The following is a 16,715-nucleotide window of genomic DNA, read 5'->3' on the forward strand; positions in this document are numbered from 1 at the left end:
AATTGGGTGTAAGAAGCGGGTTCATTAGCTCATTTTACACAATCTGTCTCCTTTGGCCATTTGGAGAATGCAGGTTTTACAGCTTCTGCATTGGCTTCTTTTCATACAGACAAGCAGGCTACATCTATTTTTTTATACACATTCTGTATTTAAATAGGGGTAAAATGTTTGATGATTGCATTAGTATTTAGTATTTTTAGTATTTATTTATTTATTGTCATTGTCAAGAACAATGAAATTGCGTTTGGGGCTTCCATACAACCCAAAAAAAAGAAGAAAATAATAAATACCCCTTAAAACCCAAGTGTACATATTTAACCCAGTGTGACTCCAATGCAATAAGACAATCCTTAGCAATAATGTTCGTAGAAATTCAGACAAAGACCTGAGAAACATGACAAAATACAACAATGCAACCCATTCAATATTATTGTACTGTGAGATATGATATCAGATATGATAGTTATCTATTTAAGAAAGAGGGGGGGGGGGGCAGGAGGGGGAAGAGAATAAAGATATGATGCACCAATGCAGACCAGTTCATTGCTATTAAGAAGTTGGATATGGTTATTGTCCGTGAGAGGGGGGCAGAGAGTTCAGGAGCTGATGATTGCATGAGCTTGGATCTCAAACATGTACTCAAGTAGCAGTAAACAGCCCCTTAATCATCTTTATGCACAGCGTTGTTGTGATCCCGCTTGTCTGTGATTGCTTGTAAGTGTGTTTGTGAGCATGCATATGATTGTGCAGCAAGTTCTTTGAATTCTAATTAAAAAAGACAAACAGGGAGAGGTTATCCAAGGTAAGGTGACATGTGCAGAGGCAGGGTGATCTCGCACCATTGTTTTCATTCTGAGGTTGTTTTTGACCCGGTGTCACTGTGCTCTGTTGCATAATGGCTGCCAGTGAGACAGAACATGTGTGAGCCCGTGCGTGTGTTTGTGTGCATTTGAGAGAATCTGTGGGAGTTTTTGTGTGTCCAAATAGCTATAATTCTGGTTGTTATTTACGACAGGAATTGTACTTCAGATATTCTTTGACTGTGTGGCCTTGTAAAGGACCACAGTAAACATTTGTGTGTTTTTGTGGCTGTTTGTGTGTGTGCGCACCCACATTTGTACAATTTTTTTTGCAGCTTGGAGGTTAAACACACTATTGTTATGTATTAGTATTTAGACTTCAGTTTTTGTTCTAAACCGATGAAAAAGGAAACATATGTTTGTTTTTTAAAACAAAGAAATTCGTTTTTAGTTTTTTCCCGCCAACAATACAATACGCTAAATTATAAAACATTAAATATAGTTACATTAAATATTTGTAAATTAAATATCTATATAGATTTAAGATGACTTGCATTTTCTGTCAATGGAGTTTAAAATATTTCCTTCAAAATACAAGATTTGAAAATCTTTCCTGCATCTTTGCCCCAAATAAATAACAAAACCATATTAAAGTAAAAAGAAAACCCCAAAGAAAACCCTTAAGTGTATACTTGTGGTCTAGTCATCAATGACAGAATACACATTAAGTAAAGCTGCAGTGCAAAGAAGGTGCATTCTGTATTATCAACAATGTCAACCTTAACTTCAAGTAAAGGAGAGAGTTCAATTTGTCCTCTAAAATTAGATGTGTATTTTCACTTTAGTGATTTTCTTGGAGTCATTGAGGTGAGATTTAAATAATTTACCAGTCAGAGGTTCTTGCACTGGTGAAATTATAGTCTCAAGATTATTCAATTACTTGTCCCCTAGTTTTTTTCTCTTGACAGTGTAAAAAAAATAAATCATAAATTAAAAATAAATAAATAAACTGCATCTGTTCTGAGCCTAAGATGAAAGTTTGTTAAGGTACAACACGAAGAGGTTGCCTGTCCATCACAGGGCTAACAAATAAACATTCACGTTCACTCTCATCATATCTAAATGTAGCCCCACCTATCATCAAAAGCTAAGCCTTATCTTTACGTTGTTCACAATCTCTTATTATCTTTTATCCATATCCTTAATTATCCACTGGATAGATACATGTTGCCCTTTACCTCACAGACACAAACACAAAAATGTTTACCTAAGCTGCATGAATTATAATGAAAGGTTGCAGTTACAAAGAATCAGTGGTTAAATGTCAGAAGAAGGATACCAACTAGCTGAGGACCTCTGATATTGATGCTAATAAGCTGATCAGACACTGACAGAAAAACCGCGAAGAACAGAGGGGGGGCTTCCTGGAAGAAAGGCGGCAGGGGAGTTTGAAAAACAGAAATCCATTTCTCCCAATTCTCTTTAATTAGCAGCTGTGTGTGTCTTTGTGTCCAGTTGAGTCCATATATTTTTGGCATACGAGTTCAAATGCATGTGCTTAAAATGATGTTTCTCTGTCATTTATAATCTTTATAATTATGTTTTAGGGAATACATTGTAGTATTTAAGTTCTCTCTTTAGCACAAATAGTCTAAAACACCCTGTAGCAGTGATAGCAGTTACCTAACTTGGTACACATTTAGGGAAAATGTGGACCAGGAAGTCTGACAAATTTAAGGCTTATCATGCAGAGTACGTAGGAGAATGGTAACAGGCAAAAGGATCCACAAACATCCAAGGTCAAAGCTAATATACCACATTAGTGTCCAGCATTGGACAGATAGGTCTGCAAATACATGGAGAGCATTCAAGGTTGCATGGTACAGCACTTTCACGGTCACGTACTTTGGCTTGTGATCTTAAATCAGTGCACACATGCTCAAGTAAAATTTAAATGCTGGCTTGTTTGGCTCTCATCTCTAGAGACATTTCCACAAAAATCCAATCAATATAAGATGATAAATAATAAAATAATAATAAACATTTTTACAGTGCAATATTCAACAAATAAATTCTATCTCTTTCTCGCTCTCTCCCATGATTTTTAGTGTGCAGATCCAGGCAGTGAATGCCATTGGCTCCAGTCCCAACAGTTTACCACTGATCGTGAGGACACGCCCTCTCCCGCCACCGCCGCCCCCACTCGAATGCTCAGCGGCTGGCCCTCAAAGCCTGAAGCTCAAGTGGGGCGAAAACACCAGCCACACACGTGCTCTGCTTGCTGATGACATGGTCTACACACTACAGATGGAGGACAAGAACCACAGGTGGAGTATACATGGACCAGTTTATACTGCTCCATCATCATTGTTTACTTGAGGGAATGGGCTGAGTCCAGCTTATTTAAACAACACATTAAAATCTTGGACTTGAAGCTTATATTTACCCATTTATAAACAAAAAGTGGAACACCGAATTAACCTACTAATCCTGTCTCTATGACAGCAATAGACAGAACGATAGTCTGCATTTATCTATGGAACCTCATGTGTAACAAGGGATTGAAACTATGATGTTGCCCTCAGAGGACTTCTCACCCTATAACTAGTCAATTGATCAAATTAGAACCCAGGTTAAAAATATGCACATCATTGAGAAGAACACACAAATACTAGGAGGACAAAACCAGAGCAGCTGAGGGGAGCCGAGGGAGTGTGTGCATTTAACATTAAAGGTACTTGTGGGGATCTGTGCCTTTTCCTCTGTGTGCAGTAACTAGATGTACCTGGGAGTAGTCATGTTGAGTGGAGCTGGACACAGCAGGGATGCAGCCCCCAACAATCAAGCCTTCATTGAATTGACTGGTCAGACAGCAGCGATAAAAAGAGAAATGGAAAGATAGTGTTAGCAGACTGAGGAGGAGAGGATGGAAAATAATCATGGACAGGGAGTCAAATACACATCTGGGGGCAAAAAAAGTTCAGGAGGAGGGAATTTTTGCAAGTAGCTAGAGCTAAGAGTATCTGTAATGCATCGCACCAGCCCGTCTGCCCAACTGTCAGTTTGTTTAGCTCCCTCCTTTATCCTTCTGGTTGGCCCTTATCAGTGTTTGAATTAAGGGTTGGCTGTATCAAGCTGGCACCTTGACACCCTTGGAATGGGTACCATAACTGACAGATGGGTCCCTAACTGGCAGGCTGTGGTCTGTTAGCTTCTGTGACACACATACACATAAACAAACATAGAGGTATGCGATCGCTCTCTGCCATACCAAATGCAAACAGCTTTCACAGTTTTGTTTACCCTTTTCTAACTGCCACAGTAATGTTTGTGCATATTTATGTACATTTTTCTTTCTTTGTAATCACGCTTGGATGCAGTTAGGTATATTATGCATGTGTCTGTATGCACCCGATGAAGTTATAGGAGTTGGAGTATTAAACATAGTTGGCAACTAAACTCAAGGTTAATTTGTCTTTTTTTTCCCCAAGTGTTTATGCTGTAGACTTAGGGATGAGGAGTGGCTCATTTAAATGAAAGAATGTGTATGTGTTAGTCCCCATAGGGAAAATACTTTTCTGCATTTAACCCATTCACCCAGTGAGGCAGTGGGCAGCCACCAGTGCAGCTCTCGGGGAGCAGTGTGTGGGGAGGGTACCTTGCGATCACTGGCATCTATATTTTAAATGTGTTTTTAAAAAAAGGTGGTATAAGTGGTTAGTGGTGCATCACAGTTTCTTGTACACTGTGTATTTGTGTGCAAAGGCATATAAAATTAAGAATGGACGTAGAAGATTTACAGGGCACTCCTCCTACGCTGCTCTGCTTTCCCCTTTTCTTTCTCATCACGCTCTGTTAAAATGAATTAGAAGGGTTTTTATTTTTTAGTATGAGTTAGCCATGGCAACCAGAAGCTTCACTGCTGACATAATAAGCGAGATTGGAAGGGCACATTGAAAGCAGGGAACTAATGAAATCTTGAAGTATTTAGCTTTGTAAACAAACATATTGAATAGCCAGCAATAATCTGTGCAAATATCATTTCTGATATTACACTTATGTTTTTGACCTTGACTCCTCCCCTCCTCTGTCTCTTGCTGTCCTCTGATTTAATTCATGTTTATTAATCGGGGTTTATTGTTAGACAGGTGACTGCGAATGTGGAGATTCTGACAATGAATGTGTGCTTCCTTTCAGGAATTATTTCCCCTGCATTGGCATTTTTTACCCTTCCTTTATTTTTCAGTAAACCCAAGCATTCCTCTATTTTATGATGATAAAGAAAGTGTTCTCCGGTTCCCATTATTGTTGCCATTATTTATTTCTCATCCTTGTACCTTCCCATCCTCCTTTCCCTTGCTTGCTCAGACTAATTTTTCTTTTTCTTATCTCCCTGTTTGCAGACTTGTTGCTCATGCGCTGTCCTCCCTGAGTCAGGGCTTTTTATTTTCACTTGTTTCCTGTGCTCCATTCATTTCTCCCTCTTCTCATCCATGTTACCCACTGACATGCCTTGTGTCAAATCTGAGAGTTGCAAGAATGTCATGACAACACGGGGCAGTGTAGTTCAAGGGCTTTATTCTTCTTACACGATGACGTCTGCAGTAGAACAATAACAGATTGTTTCATTACATTCTGACCTCTCTCATCCTGCCCTCTGCTCTGCCATGTTGTAGTTAATTGGTCAGCTTTTGGTCAGCACCAGGGCAATTCATCTCATTAACTATGTCCTAGTGATTTTTTTGTGCAAGGGTATTTATTGTTTGTTTGTGCTGTGCTAAATGTTAATTATTTTGATATCTTACCATTTATGTCTGGTCGACTGCGAAGAGGTCATAGCTCCTGATGATGGAAAAGTTAATGCATTAGTTGTTTGTTTTTTTTAAGCCATGCAGTTGATCGCTGCACGTGTTAACTGTATGGCCCACCAGTAAGGCCAAGGTTTAATAACATCATATATCAGCCAGAGAAACACATCACTTCTGTAGTGCAGCTACATAAAGAGCTCATCTGGAGTTATAGCTTTCCACTAAACCGTGACCTCTCTCCTCTCCTCTTTGTCTCGCACTCTCTTTTCTCTCTTCAACATTATCATCATCTCCTTTAATTCTCAATCACCTATCCTTCTGCTTTAACTTCTCTCTCCCTTGCATCCTCCTGCGACTTTACTCTTCTATTACTGCCTCTTCTCTTGTTCATTAACCATTTCCCTTTGTCTTTCTTTTCTCATTCCTCTGCTTCATGGCTTCCTTTGCCACCTAGACATTTACCTTATTTTGCTGCAAAGCTGATTGCTGAGATAAATAACCCCTCTTCGGCTCACATTCACTTATCTCCCAGACTTTTCCTGCTTTTATCTCTCCCACTCCATGAATCTGTCCATCGAGCCAGCCAGGAATGCTTTTGGTGCTCATTTTCATCAGATTTGTGACTATAGCCTGCCACTGTTTGTCCTGCGTGTTCATCAATCATCTCTATCTTTTTTTTTAAGGTGCTTTCTTTTCTTCTGCTGCTCCTCTTGCTTTTCAAGGTCCCCACATTTTATTTCTGAAGTTAATCTTACCTCAGGTTAACATATAATTGTGTTAAAATATTCACATTCACCGCTGAGCTGCTCATCATTTTTCTTGTGACGCCTGCTGTGCTGAGTTAAACTATATCAAGTCACAAACATGGTCTATCAGTCCTTATAACTAAGTTAGTGATTAGTGGGTATCTAAGTGTTTGTGCCTTACTTTTTACTGTTCTTGTTTGACCGTGCTCTGCAATAAGATGGCAACATGATCAGGCTGTAACCTGCCTCAGCCGTATTGACAGCTGGGATCGGCTCCAGCCCCCAACGACCTTGAATTAGATGGATAGATGGATGGATGTTTAACCATGTTTTTCTCTATTATCATAACTCTTCCCTTCTTATACCCATTCATAACACCATCACCTTCACTTCCCTTCACCATTTCTCCTTTATCTCTGATGGAGTGATCCTTCATGCCTAGGCCTGTCAGTGCTCCCTCTGTCACATTGAACCGTCCTTCCTTTTTAAAAAATTTTTTTAGATTTACATCTTATTGTTTATTTCTCCTTCTTCATTATGTTCCCTGTTTAGGTTTGTGACAATCTACCGTGGTCCCAGCCACACCTACAAGGTTCAGCGATTGACCGAGTCCAGCAGCTACAGCTTCAGAATACAGGCCATCAGTGATGCTGGGGAGGGTCCTTTTTCTGACACGCATACGTTCTGCACCACCAAGTCTATACCCCCTGCCCTGAAAGGTAAACCGAAGCGGAGAAAATGTCTTTGTGCACAAACACATTTCACACAAAGAAGTCCTGTCTTCATCACTAGCTATACACCAGCTGCCTTTTCAGATCGTACAGTTGTGCCGTAGGGATATTAGTGGGGAATTATCAGACATATTAAAACGCACAGTCCTCTATTTAGGTAAATCTAACTTTAAATATCTTCAGGGGTCAGATCATGTGAAGATGTCCTACCAGTCCACCAGTGTCAGCTCAATTTCACATATGATGGCAGAGCAACGCAAACACACCAGTGCACGAGTATCCATGCATACAGTAATGTTTGCCACTTCTACGTGGATTAAATCAAGCTTTACGCATGCAACAAATGCATCTGTTTTTGGCTTTTAGTGATGAATTTTACTGTCGCCTGCCTGATTATTGCCTCCAGCATCTGATTGTTACTGTAAGAGAGGGGGTGGCTTATTACAGCTCCAATAATTGCAGTAAGGGGTAACCTCTCTGGATATATCTCTGCACCTCACTGTACAATACCTTGTGCAATACTTTTTGTAAATAGTCAACAGTGCAATAGACTCAATACTTGAAATGTGCAATTCACTTGTATTTTTATTTTTTATTCCTGTTTATTCTATTTATCCCCTTTGTATATTTTATTTATATTTGTCTCTGTATTTATATATGTGTGTGTGTGTGTGTGTATATATATATATATATATAACAGTTCTGTAACTGTAACTTCGGTCGTTGCTGTGCTTTTTTTGGAAGTCGAATTTCCCAGAGGAACCCACCCGAGGGATTAATAAAGTTCTATCTTATCTTAAAGTATGATGGTAGCTGTGCCGCATAGCATTGATATATCCATAAACCCACTCGAGGGACCGAATAGCTTCTGTAAAGCTCATAGCAGTGTACGCCATCTAAAAGGGTCAGGCATTCATTTGAAACTATAAAGAGCAGGTGATGTTGAGATGAATCAACATATAGATACTTGGTTATCAAAGCAGTTAGTAAAATGTGTTTTGTATTTAATGCAGCAGTTTATTGCAGTCAAAATGACATCGTTGTTGTTAACATTGTAATTTACAGTGTAAAATGACATTAATCCCCAAGGATTTGATTGCAGTGCATAACAAATGTTACAACTGAAAAACAAAATGAATTTCATGACTCACTTTGTTGTAGCTGATGTTCACTATTTATATTCATATATATGTTTCTCAGTTTCCTATTTTTGATTGATAGATTTCAGTTGTTTCTTCTGCTTTGTTTTAGTTCATCCTAAATGAACATTGGCCCTAAGATAAGCCTTACATTTATATGATGTATTTTTTCTATTATACATTATAATATCCCCAAAGTCGTTGCAGTTCCATATTGAAAAATGTTGTTCTTCAATCATAAGTGTTTTGCTGCACTGTTTCACGGAAGAATGAACCTTCTTGGGTATGCTCTTTTTATACCCAGTTTTATACCACTTTTTCTATATGCTGAATCAAGTTTCAGCTCTGGATAAGTTATCTTCTTAATGTTTTCAGTTAAATATAGGCTTTAAGTGTTTGGCAAATCACTGAACTGTGAGTTTATCTACACTTTACTGTTTACAACCTCTGTCAGTGCGTCCCAGGGCAGCTGTGGCTACAATGTAGCTTGCCATCGCCAGTGTGTGAATGGGTGAATGACTGAATGTAGTGTGAAGCGCTTTGGGGTCCTTAGGGACTAGAAAAGCGCTATACAAATGCAGGCCATTTACAACATTTTAAATGTTGTAAAATGATAACCACCATTTCTTGACTTCACAAGAGATGGTGTTCTAATTATACTCTTCATCTGTTTGCAAGCGTCTTTTAACGATATGCAGTCATGTATATGAGATAATGATTTGTTATTATTAATTCCAACAGCTCCCAGAGTGCACCAGCTGGAGGGGAACATGTGTGAGATAACATGGGAAACTATTCCACCAATGAGGGGGGACCCTGTGAGCTATGTGCTCCAGGTGCTGGTGGGACGTGAGTCAGAATACAAACAGGTTTGTAACACACACATGTAAACGGGTCTTACATGAGAGCTGTCCAGTTCATCTAAACACTAGGAAGCTGCTGGAATTAATTAATTCAATTTTCTTTTGACATTTGATAGAAGAGTAAAATACCCATGTGTGAACACTTCCCTCATATACATCCCCCCTGCTGAGAGGTATTAAATACTTTTAATGAAAATTACAAAACAGAAGTATCTCAGGAAGAGTCTGCTGCACCTGGAAATATAGGATTTGATTGCTCACAGCTGCAGCGGTGGGCAGGCAGGTAGACAAAAGGTTATTTGTCTTCAGGGCCATTTCAACTTCTGTTATTGAATTACAGAATGGTTGGTGGGAAGAACTGCACTCTCATAAGTAGATAAAACCTGTGCAGACATATGTTATCAGATGCTGCTTTTAACATTTTGTGTTCTTTTTTGGGGGGGTTGTTTTTCCTTATTTTTGTTGGGTTTTTTTATTTCTTTATGAGAAGACCAGTAAATGCACTCAGTTATATTTACCTCTCGTCAGTTTGAGAGTCTAACAGCTAAAGTTCAGTGCACCTTTATCAAACCATTTCTTCTACTGCAGCACTAAAAATTAAATGGTGTTTTTTGTCTACACACATTCTCCTTTGACACAAACACCACTTACCTTTCTACAAGTTCAATTCCAAAGAAACTCTACCCTGTAAAATGCAAAGAAAAACACAAGGCGGTCATTTAAATGTCTTAAACATGTTTTTTAATCACAATAGAACATAGGAGACATGAAATTTTAAACGGAGACATTTTACTATTTCATCAAAAAATATTAGTTCATTTTGAAGTTGACGGCAGCAACAGGTCTCAAAAGAGTTGGGTGGAGATAACAAAAGACCGAAAAAACTAAGTGGTGCTAAAAAGAAACAGCCGGAGGAACATTTTGCAACTAGTTAGGTTTATTGGCAAAATGTCAGTAACATGACATCTTAGAGGGGCAGAGTTTCTCAGAAGCAAAGCTAGAAGGAGAATTCACCAGTCTGCGAATACACCCCCTCCCCCCCAAAAAAAACAAAACAAAAAAAACGCATCATCAAATCGTGGAACAGTTTCATAATAATGTTCTTCAATATAAAATGGTGAAAACTTTTAGTATCCAATCATCTACAGTACATAATATCTTGAAATGATTCTGAGAATCTGGAGAATCTCGGTGTGATCCTCGCCTGTGATCTTTCGGCTCTCAAGCAGCACTGCAGTAACATCAATTACACTGTAAGGACTCAGGAACTCTTCCAGAAATCATTGTGAACACAGTTCCAATGCAGATTAAAACTCTATCGTGCAAAGAAAAAGCAAAATGTAAAAATGTTGTTAACATGAAAGTAGAAAACTGTTCTGTGGGAGGACAAATTTGAAATTCTTTTCAGGAAACTTGAATGATACTATGATACGTCCTCCACACTACAGAAGCGAGGGACCATTTGGCTTGTTATCAGCGCTTAGTTCAAAATCCTGTATGCCTGAGGGTATGGGAGCCCAATAATGCCTAGGGAAACTGGCACTTTGCTCATCTGGAAAGACAACATTAATGCTGAAAGGTGTATATATAGGTTTTAGAGCAACATATGCTCCCATCCAGGAGACATCTTTTTAAGGGTGGTCATTAAAAAGATGTCTCCTGGACAGCTTCTTGTAGAAGAGTCCGGGTGCTGAACTGGCCTGCCTCTTCACCAGACCTTTCACCAGCTGAAAACGTCTGGCACATCATGAGAAACAAAATACACCAAAGAAGACCTTAATGAGGACTGTTGCACACCTAGAAACCTATCAAATAAGAATGATAGGAAGAACATTCCTCTCCCAAAAATTGAGCAACAAATCTACTAAGTTGGTAAAAGAGGATTAAATGTTGCTACCATTAAATTCCAAATTTCTTAAAATTTTCACAGTTTAAACATCTAATTTGTTTTGTTTTTCTGTGTTCTTTGAATAAAATATGAGTTTACGTGAGCATGCATGTCTGTTTTCTAGCTAAAATGATTTCACTCAGGAGCATGTTATGCTTTTTAGTTGGATGAAAATCTGCGTCCTTTGCGCTTATCTTATTTCTTTCTTAAAATGTCTTTCTTATCCAAGTCAGCTGTAAAACTTTTTTCACCTCTTTCCTGCCTTCAAAGGTTTTCAAGGGAGAGGAGGGTATGTTTCAAATCTCCGGTCTCCAGAGCAACACAGACTACCGTTTCCGTGTGGGTGCCTGCCGCCGTTGCCAGGATACGTGCCAGGAGCTGTGTGGACCACTGAGCCCTTCCTCTTTGTTCACGCTGCGTCGCCAGGAGGCAGCATCATCAGGAGAGCAGTGTGCCGTGGAAGCAGGCAAAGGAGCGGGCCTGATCTCGAGCGACGAGCGCTTTGCGGCGCTGATTGTGTGTGTGTTTGCAGGCTTCTCCATCCTCATGGCCTGCTTGCTACAGTACTTCTTCATGAAGTGAGGGAATTTTTAATTATAGGATAGAAAGAGAAAGCAAAATCGCAGAAAAAAAAACTTTAAAAAACATCTATGAAAGAACCGAATGAAATCAAAACAAACACTTGAGATGTACATTCAACGCTATCTATGATTTTTTTTGGTTATTTTTTGATTCAGGCTTTTCCCACCTTGTTCCTGTTGTCTTTTGCCTTCACTCACCTTGGACTTTTTCCCTCTCCGTCTCTGTTGTCTTCATACCATTGTCCGTCTCATTTGTTAAGGATTTCTGTCGAGGGAAGCCTTGTCTGAGTTGTACCTCGTTTGGGAAAGAAAGCTGATAATCAAGCCTTAAAATAGCTGTGAGCAAAACAGTTGCTCTCCAGACTGACTTGCATGTTTTTATTTTGTATCTTTTTAAAACATATTCACTTAGAGAACATATATTTCTTGATGGTCATTGCCTTACTTTTTTGGTTTATTTTTCAGTGTTTAATTTGCATTTTTTTTGCTGTAGTCTTTATTCATTCAGCCATATTCCAGTGTAGGCCTTCAAAGCTTTAGTTGTTCTTACTTACCCAGTTTGTTACAACTCTACAGGCTGTCAGACATTTCACGCAATCTGCACCCGTTCTCACATGCAGACTGACAAATACCCAGTGCACAGACAAAGGTGCAGACTTACATGCATAACCTTGCACACATATCCAATTACACTAATGCAATGACAATGAGAAAGACATTTCATCCTAAGAAGTAAATCACATATCTGCTTAGCTTTTTACATTCACTCATTCACTCTTTCCGCTACCAAAGTGATGCAATCCATGTATGGTTTAAGATGCTGCTATCCTTTGATTTTATTATATCTACAAAAGAATGGAAAACCAGTAATCTAATATATGAACTCTATATATAGATATGTATATTATAGCAAATACTATGATGCTATAAATTGATGTAATATAAGTGATGGCAATGTAAGGTCTGAAGTACAGTGTAAAAGGGGGAATAGTGGACTCTAGGTGCTCATAGACGGCAGCTCTGAGGTCAGCTCAGCAGCTTGCACATTTAGTTGAAGGAGCCCTTAAACACTTGTCTTGGTTCAGAATATGAGCCCTTGAAGGTATTGGTTTGTGAGGCTTAAACTGGCTTTGGGGAGCCGGGCTGTGGTTGTGATCGGCTGCAGCAGACAAGGAAAGGGCTGGGCTGAGCATATTTTGGGCCATTGGTCAGTTCTTCTTTAATCTACCATCTCAAATACCATTGCTCCAGCCTATTTATCTGTAGCTTTACTAGCGATATGTACGTAGCTCCACTGACCCAGAGGTGCTAACAGTCTGCCAGCTAACCGGCCTTCTCAGAGCTGTATGGGTGTTAACTAGGAAAGCCATTAGGAGTTAGCTTGTGCTTTAGCCCCCACTAAGAATTAGCCAGCCAGAGCAATGCTAAAGCTGTTTCTCCTTCCGGCTAGCCTGTCAATTGATGCATTTAAAGTCTATTCTCCTCTTTTCTCATTTCCCACCCGTGATTATCTGTAATTACCCTTTTTGCTCTGGCCACTTTTCTCTTGCTTTCGATCCATCCCATCTGTCTGCCCATGCACTACTCTCACTTTCCCTCTCTTCTCTCTCACTCTCTCTATTAAAAGGTGCTTTATTGATATGTAATCAGAGCAGTAGCAAGTCTGTGGTCTCTCCTCAGACGGACATGTTCTCTGAGGACTTGAACTAATGTTCACTAACCAAACAAGCCTTTGACAGGACACAACTCATCAGAACAGGGCATTCTAACACACATAACAGCCCCTCACCTCCCACCCAAGTCCCCAAAACCCTTTTTAACCCCAACCCGAAGCAACAAAGCCAAGGTACAACCCAATACATGCCCCGATAATCCAAAGAAGTCACCCTGACCTGCGTAATTAATGTGTGACATGTTTGTCGGATGGGGTGCAGGGAGTAAAAGGGATTGGATGGGAGACGGAGGTAATGATTAGCTCTGATTGGCAGCCTGTAATGTACCTCAGGGATAAGGCCTCACAGAGGGGAGATCTAATCTTGTCATCCCTATTGCTGTCATCATGATAATTTATCATTTTAGCTTCTTTTCTTCTTTTTTTCTCTCTTCCTTCCCTTTGTTCTCTCATTTTTGATGCTGTATCTTGTGCTCTGTCTGTGCTGTGCCTTGCTCCTGTTTGTGTCAGTAAGTAAAGTGGTTTACTAGCTTAAAAAACCTTTGCCAAAGTTGGTGGGAAAGTAAAGGTAGAGTTCTTTTCTAGGTTTTATTTATACTATATATTTGCATACAGTACTTTACATGCCAATTACAGTGCAATCTTCATTTATTTATTGTTAAAAGATTAAGAGACAAGTGTAGTTATATACTAATTTTTTCTTGTAGCATGTTTTTTTTTTCTTTTGTTTTAATGGATGTATGTTAGATTGTATGATTAAGGCCAGCATTCCTTATCTCAGTAACCCTTTAAGTATTTTTCTTACAGCTGTTGGGAACCTGTAGCTCATCAGTCCATGAATTGCAGTTATCATTGCCGTTTCAAACATTTAACCAAATTGCCTATGTATTTTTATTTTATTTTATTTTATTTTTTACATTTCCTGTTTTGGCTGTGCACAGGCAAGCAGTTCTTGAAACGCTTAGAGAAACATGTAGCAAGCCAGGTCTTATGGTCAATTCAAGTCATCTGTTTTGGGATAAACGTTGCTGCCTTTGGCTTTTGTTCTGATTAGTGTTATAATGAAGCTTCTGATATCTATTTTTACTGTTTTAATGCCAAAGTGCAAACTTTTTATGTCCACTAGTTGTTGCGTTTTGAATCGTCTAAAGGGTTCTGAGATGTTCTTCTGCAGCGACACAGCATTACGACTATTATCATTATTCTTTCTAAAGGAAAAAAAAACATTAACTTGATCTGTGATATTTCTTCTTTTCATATTATCTTTTATTGTTTTGTTTTGTAAAGCAAAATGTGCCATTATGAAATGTGTAGCCCCTTTCGGTGGAGTTTTTTTTCCCGTTTTTTAATTTTTACACAACCTGATTTCACACTGAAAGGTAAAGAAAGCAAAAACAATCATACGATGGTTTCCGGCAGATGATGAAAATAATAATATTGATAAATCCTTTTTCAGGCTTGTGCTGGTATAACAGTAGTGAGCTTTTTTTGTGTCCGTACATTGCTAAGAGATGATATACAGAGATATCTATAGAGCTATAGAAGAAGAGGGTAAATTCATTATGACTAACAGAGTTGAAGCACTTTTTTATGCCAAGCATTAGGCTTGATGAGGTAAATATGAGCGATAGGAAACGCGATCCTTTGCTCTATTCCAAACTCTACTGCCAACACTGTCTGTTACTTTTATTGGCATTATTCTGTTATTGGCATCACTGTGACATTGGCATTACTGGGGCGCTCTCTGCAGAATGCACAGTACAGCCACAAAGAAAGGAAAGTTTATAGGGAGTATGGTGCCTTTGTCTGATGTGTTCATCTTGTGTCTGCCTGTTGCATTGTAATTGACAGGTGACTTGTGAGGTGTCCTTTCCTTAAACTCCTGATGTTATGTTGCCCAACACTACCCCCTTTTAAGCCTTAATTCCCCAGTGGAAGAGCAGAGGTTTGCTTGGTGTATGGTCATTGTCAGGCCAGTTATGCTAGTGTTAAATAGTCCAAGGTTAGCACAGTGTTAACAAAAAGGCACTGTGTTTGTGGGCAGGGTACTCCCTTGATGTGCATTGTTGGGGGGTTTTTTGCGTTTTTTCCCCTCAAATACAGGTGATTTTATAGAACCCCAGCCTCCCTACTCACCACCCTGCAGGTCCTGTACATTTGGCGGGTATGTCAAGAGTGAGAGACAATGTTTTGCCCAGCAACCCCACGTCTGTGCCTTCTGATCATTTTTTTTTTGAATGTTTTGTACATGTAGAGATTTTGACTGAGAGATTGGCGATTTGACAAACATACAGAGACTCACAGGTATTTAACTATTTTTTAAGTAAGACAAAAACAGAAACATATTTTTACCTCACAATTAAAAAATAAACATTCCAACGTTGTCATGGTCTACGAATTGAGGAAAAAAAGAAATTCATGCATTTCTTCTTGTATTGTAAATGTTAGACAATTTCATATGCATTATATAAAAGAAACTGCCATATCAATTTTAATGTATAGATTTTTGCAAATACTACCCTATGTATGTAAGACGTAACTGTATCGGTAGCGTATATATAATATATTTATGCCCAATAAATGTTTTAATTTTTTTCTGTCTTTAATTGCACTGTTTATTGAATGTCAACATTACGCTTCAACACAATGATGCTCTGCAGTTTGTTGGTTTGTTCTTTTTTTGGATAGGACTTCCCAAACCAGCTGAATACATCAATATAGGGTGGAGAAACAAGTATAAACACACTTCTGACATTCTCTGTGGCAGTATTGATTTGTATCTTTCAGATTTAATAAGAGGGTCATTATTGTCATTTCATCTGCATCATCTTTGTGTACTGTTGTAAACATAGAGGACTGATAATCAATATTTATAATATTAGGGTTTAAATTAGAATTACTCAGCTGGAGAGCTCATCTTACGAGCACTGTAATTCATTTGAAATTTCACCGCAAATCATTAATATAATAGTTTTTGCCTTTAATTTGTCACTTAGGGTTCAAGGATTTGAGGTGAGTGTAAATGTGTGTCTGTGAAGGTTTGTCATGTTGAGATTTACTCTCTGGTGGCCTTAATACTGTTTAACCAGAAAGCTGTGACAAGACTAAATCACAGACTTTATGCCCTGCTGGCCCTGAAAGCAGCCGGACAGAAACTGCAGCACTGCAAGGTCAATATTCCTCAATCACAGGCAATCCAAGGGCATCAGAGGAACATTAGTCTTTTTGTCTTAACAAAAAGACCATAGATTACATTTATGAAAGAAAATCAAACATTTATTTTCCTAGTCAAACTACAAATCCTTTTTTTAAGTGCACTGCAGTAGCTTTTGTTGAACAATACCGTTCTATAGGTTAATATGGTATAAGTCTAGTGACTGGAAGTGGTAGGATTTCACTGTCGGGTGTTCCAGTTTTCACATTTTTAATGCAGGAACCTTTTTCCAAAGATTCCCGAGAAACAAAACAAAAAGTGTCACTTTGTGGC

At 38.8% G+C, this 16,715-nt stretch overlaps 1 protein-coding gene across 3 annotated transcripts in view; it reads left to right on the forward strand.

Moving 5' to 3' along the window:
- Window positions 1-15,822, forward strand: part of fndc3ba (fibronectin type III domain containing 3Ba) — an 88,088-nt gene extending 72,266 nt beyond the window's left edge. For all 3 annotated transcript variants that reach the window (XM_085391794.1, XM_085391796.1, XM_085391795.1), the window contains exons 24-27: window positions 2,909-3,127; window positions 6,907-7,073; window positions 8,966-9,093; window positions 11,246-15,822. In XM_085391794.1, the coding sequence (XP_085247920.1) occupies window positions 2,909-3,127; window positions 6,907-7,073; window positions 8,966-9,093; window positions 11,246-11,557 (826 nt within the window). In that variant the 3' untranslated portion in view covers window positions 11,558-15,822. The remainder of the gene's footprint in view (window positions 1-2,908; window positions 3,128-6,906; window positions 7,074-8,965; window positions 9,094-11,245) is intronic.
- The last annotated feature ends 893 nt before the right edge of the window (window positions 15,823-16,715 follow it).

This window comes from Rhamphochromis longiceps, linkage group LG19 (assembly GCF_057381845.1).
Source record: "Rhamphochromis longiceps isolate RC_006_pf linkage group LG19, R_longiceps_female_GT1.1, whole genome shotgun sequence".
Classification (NCBI taxonomy): Eukaryota; Metazoa; Chordata; class Actinopteri; order Cichliformes; family Cichlidae; genus Rhamphochromis; species Rhamphochromis longiceps.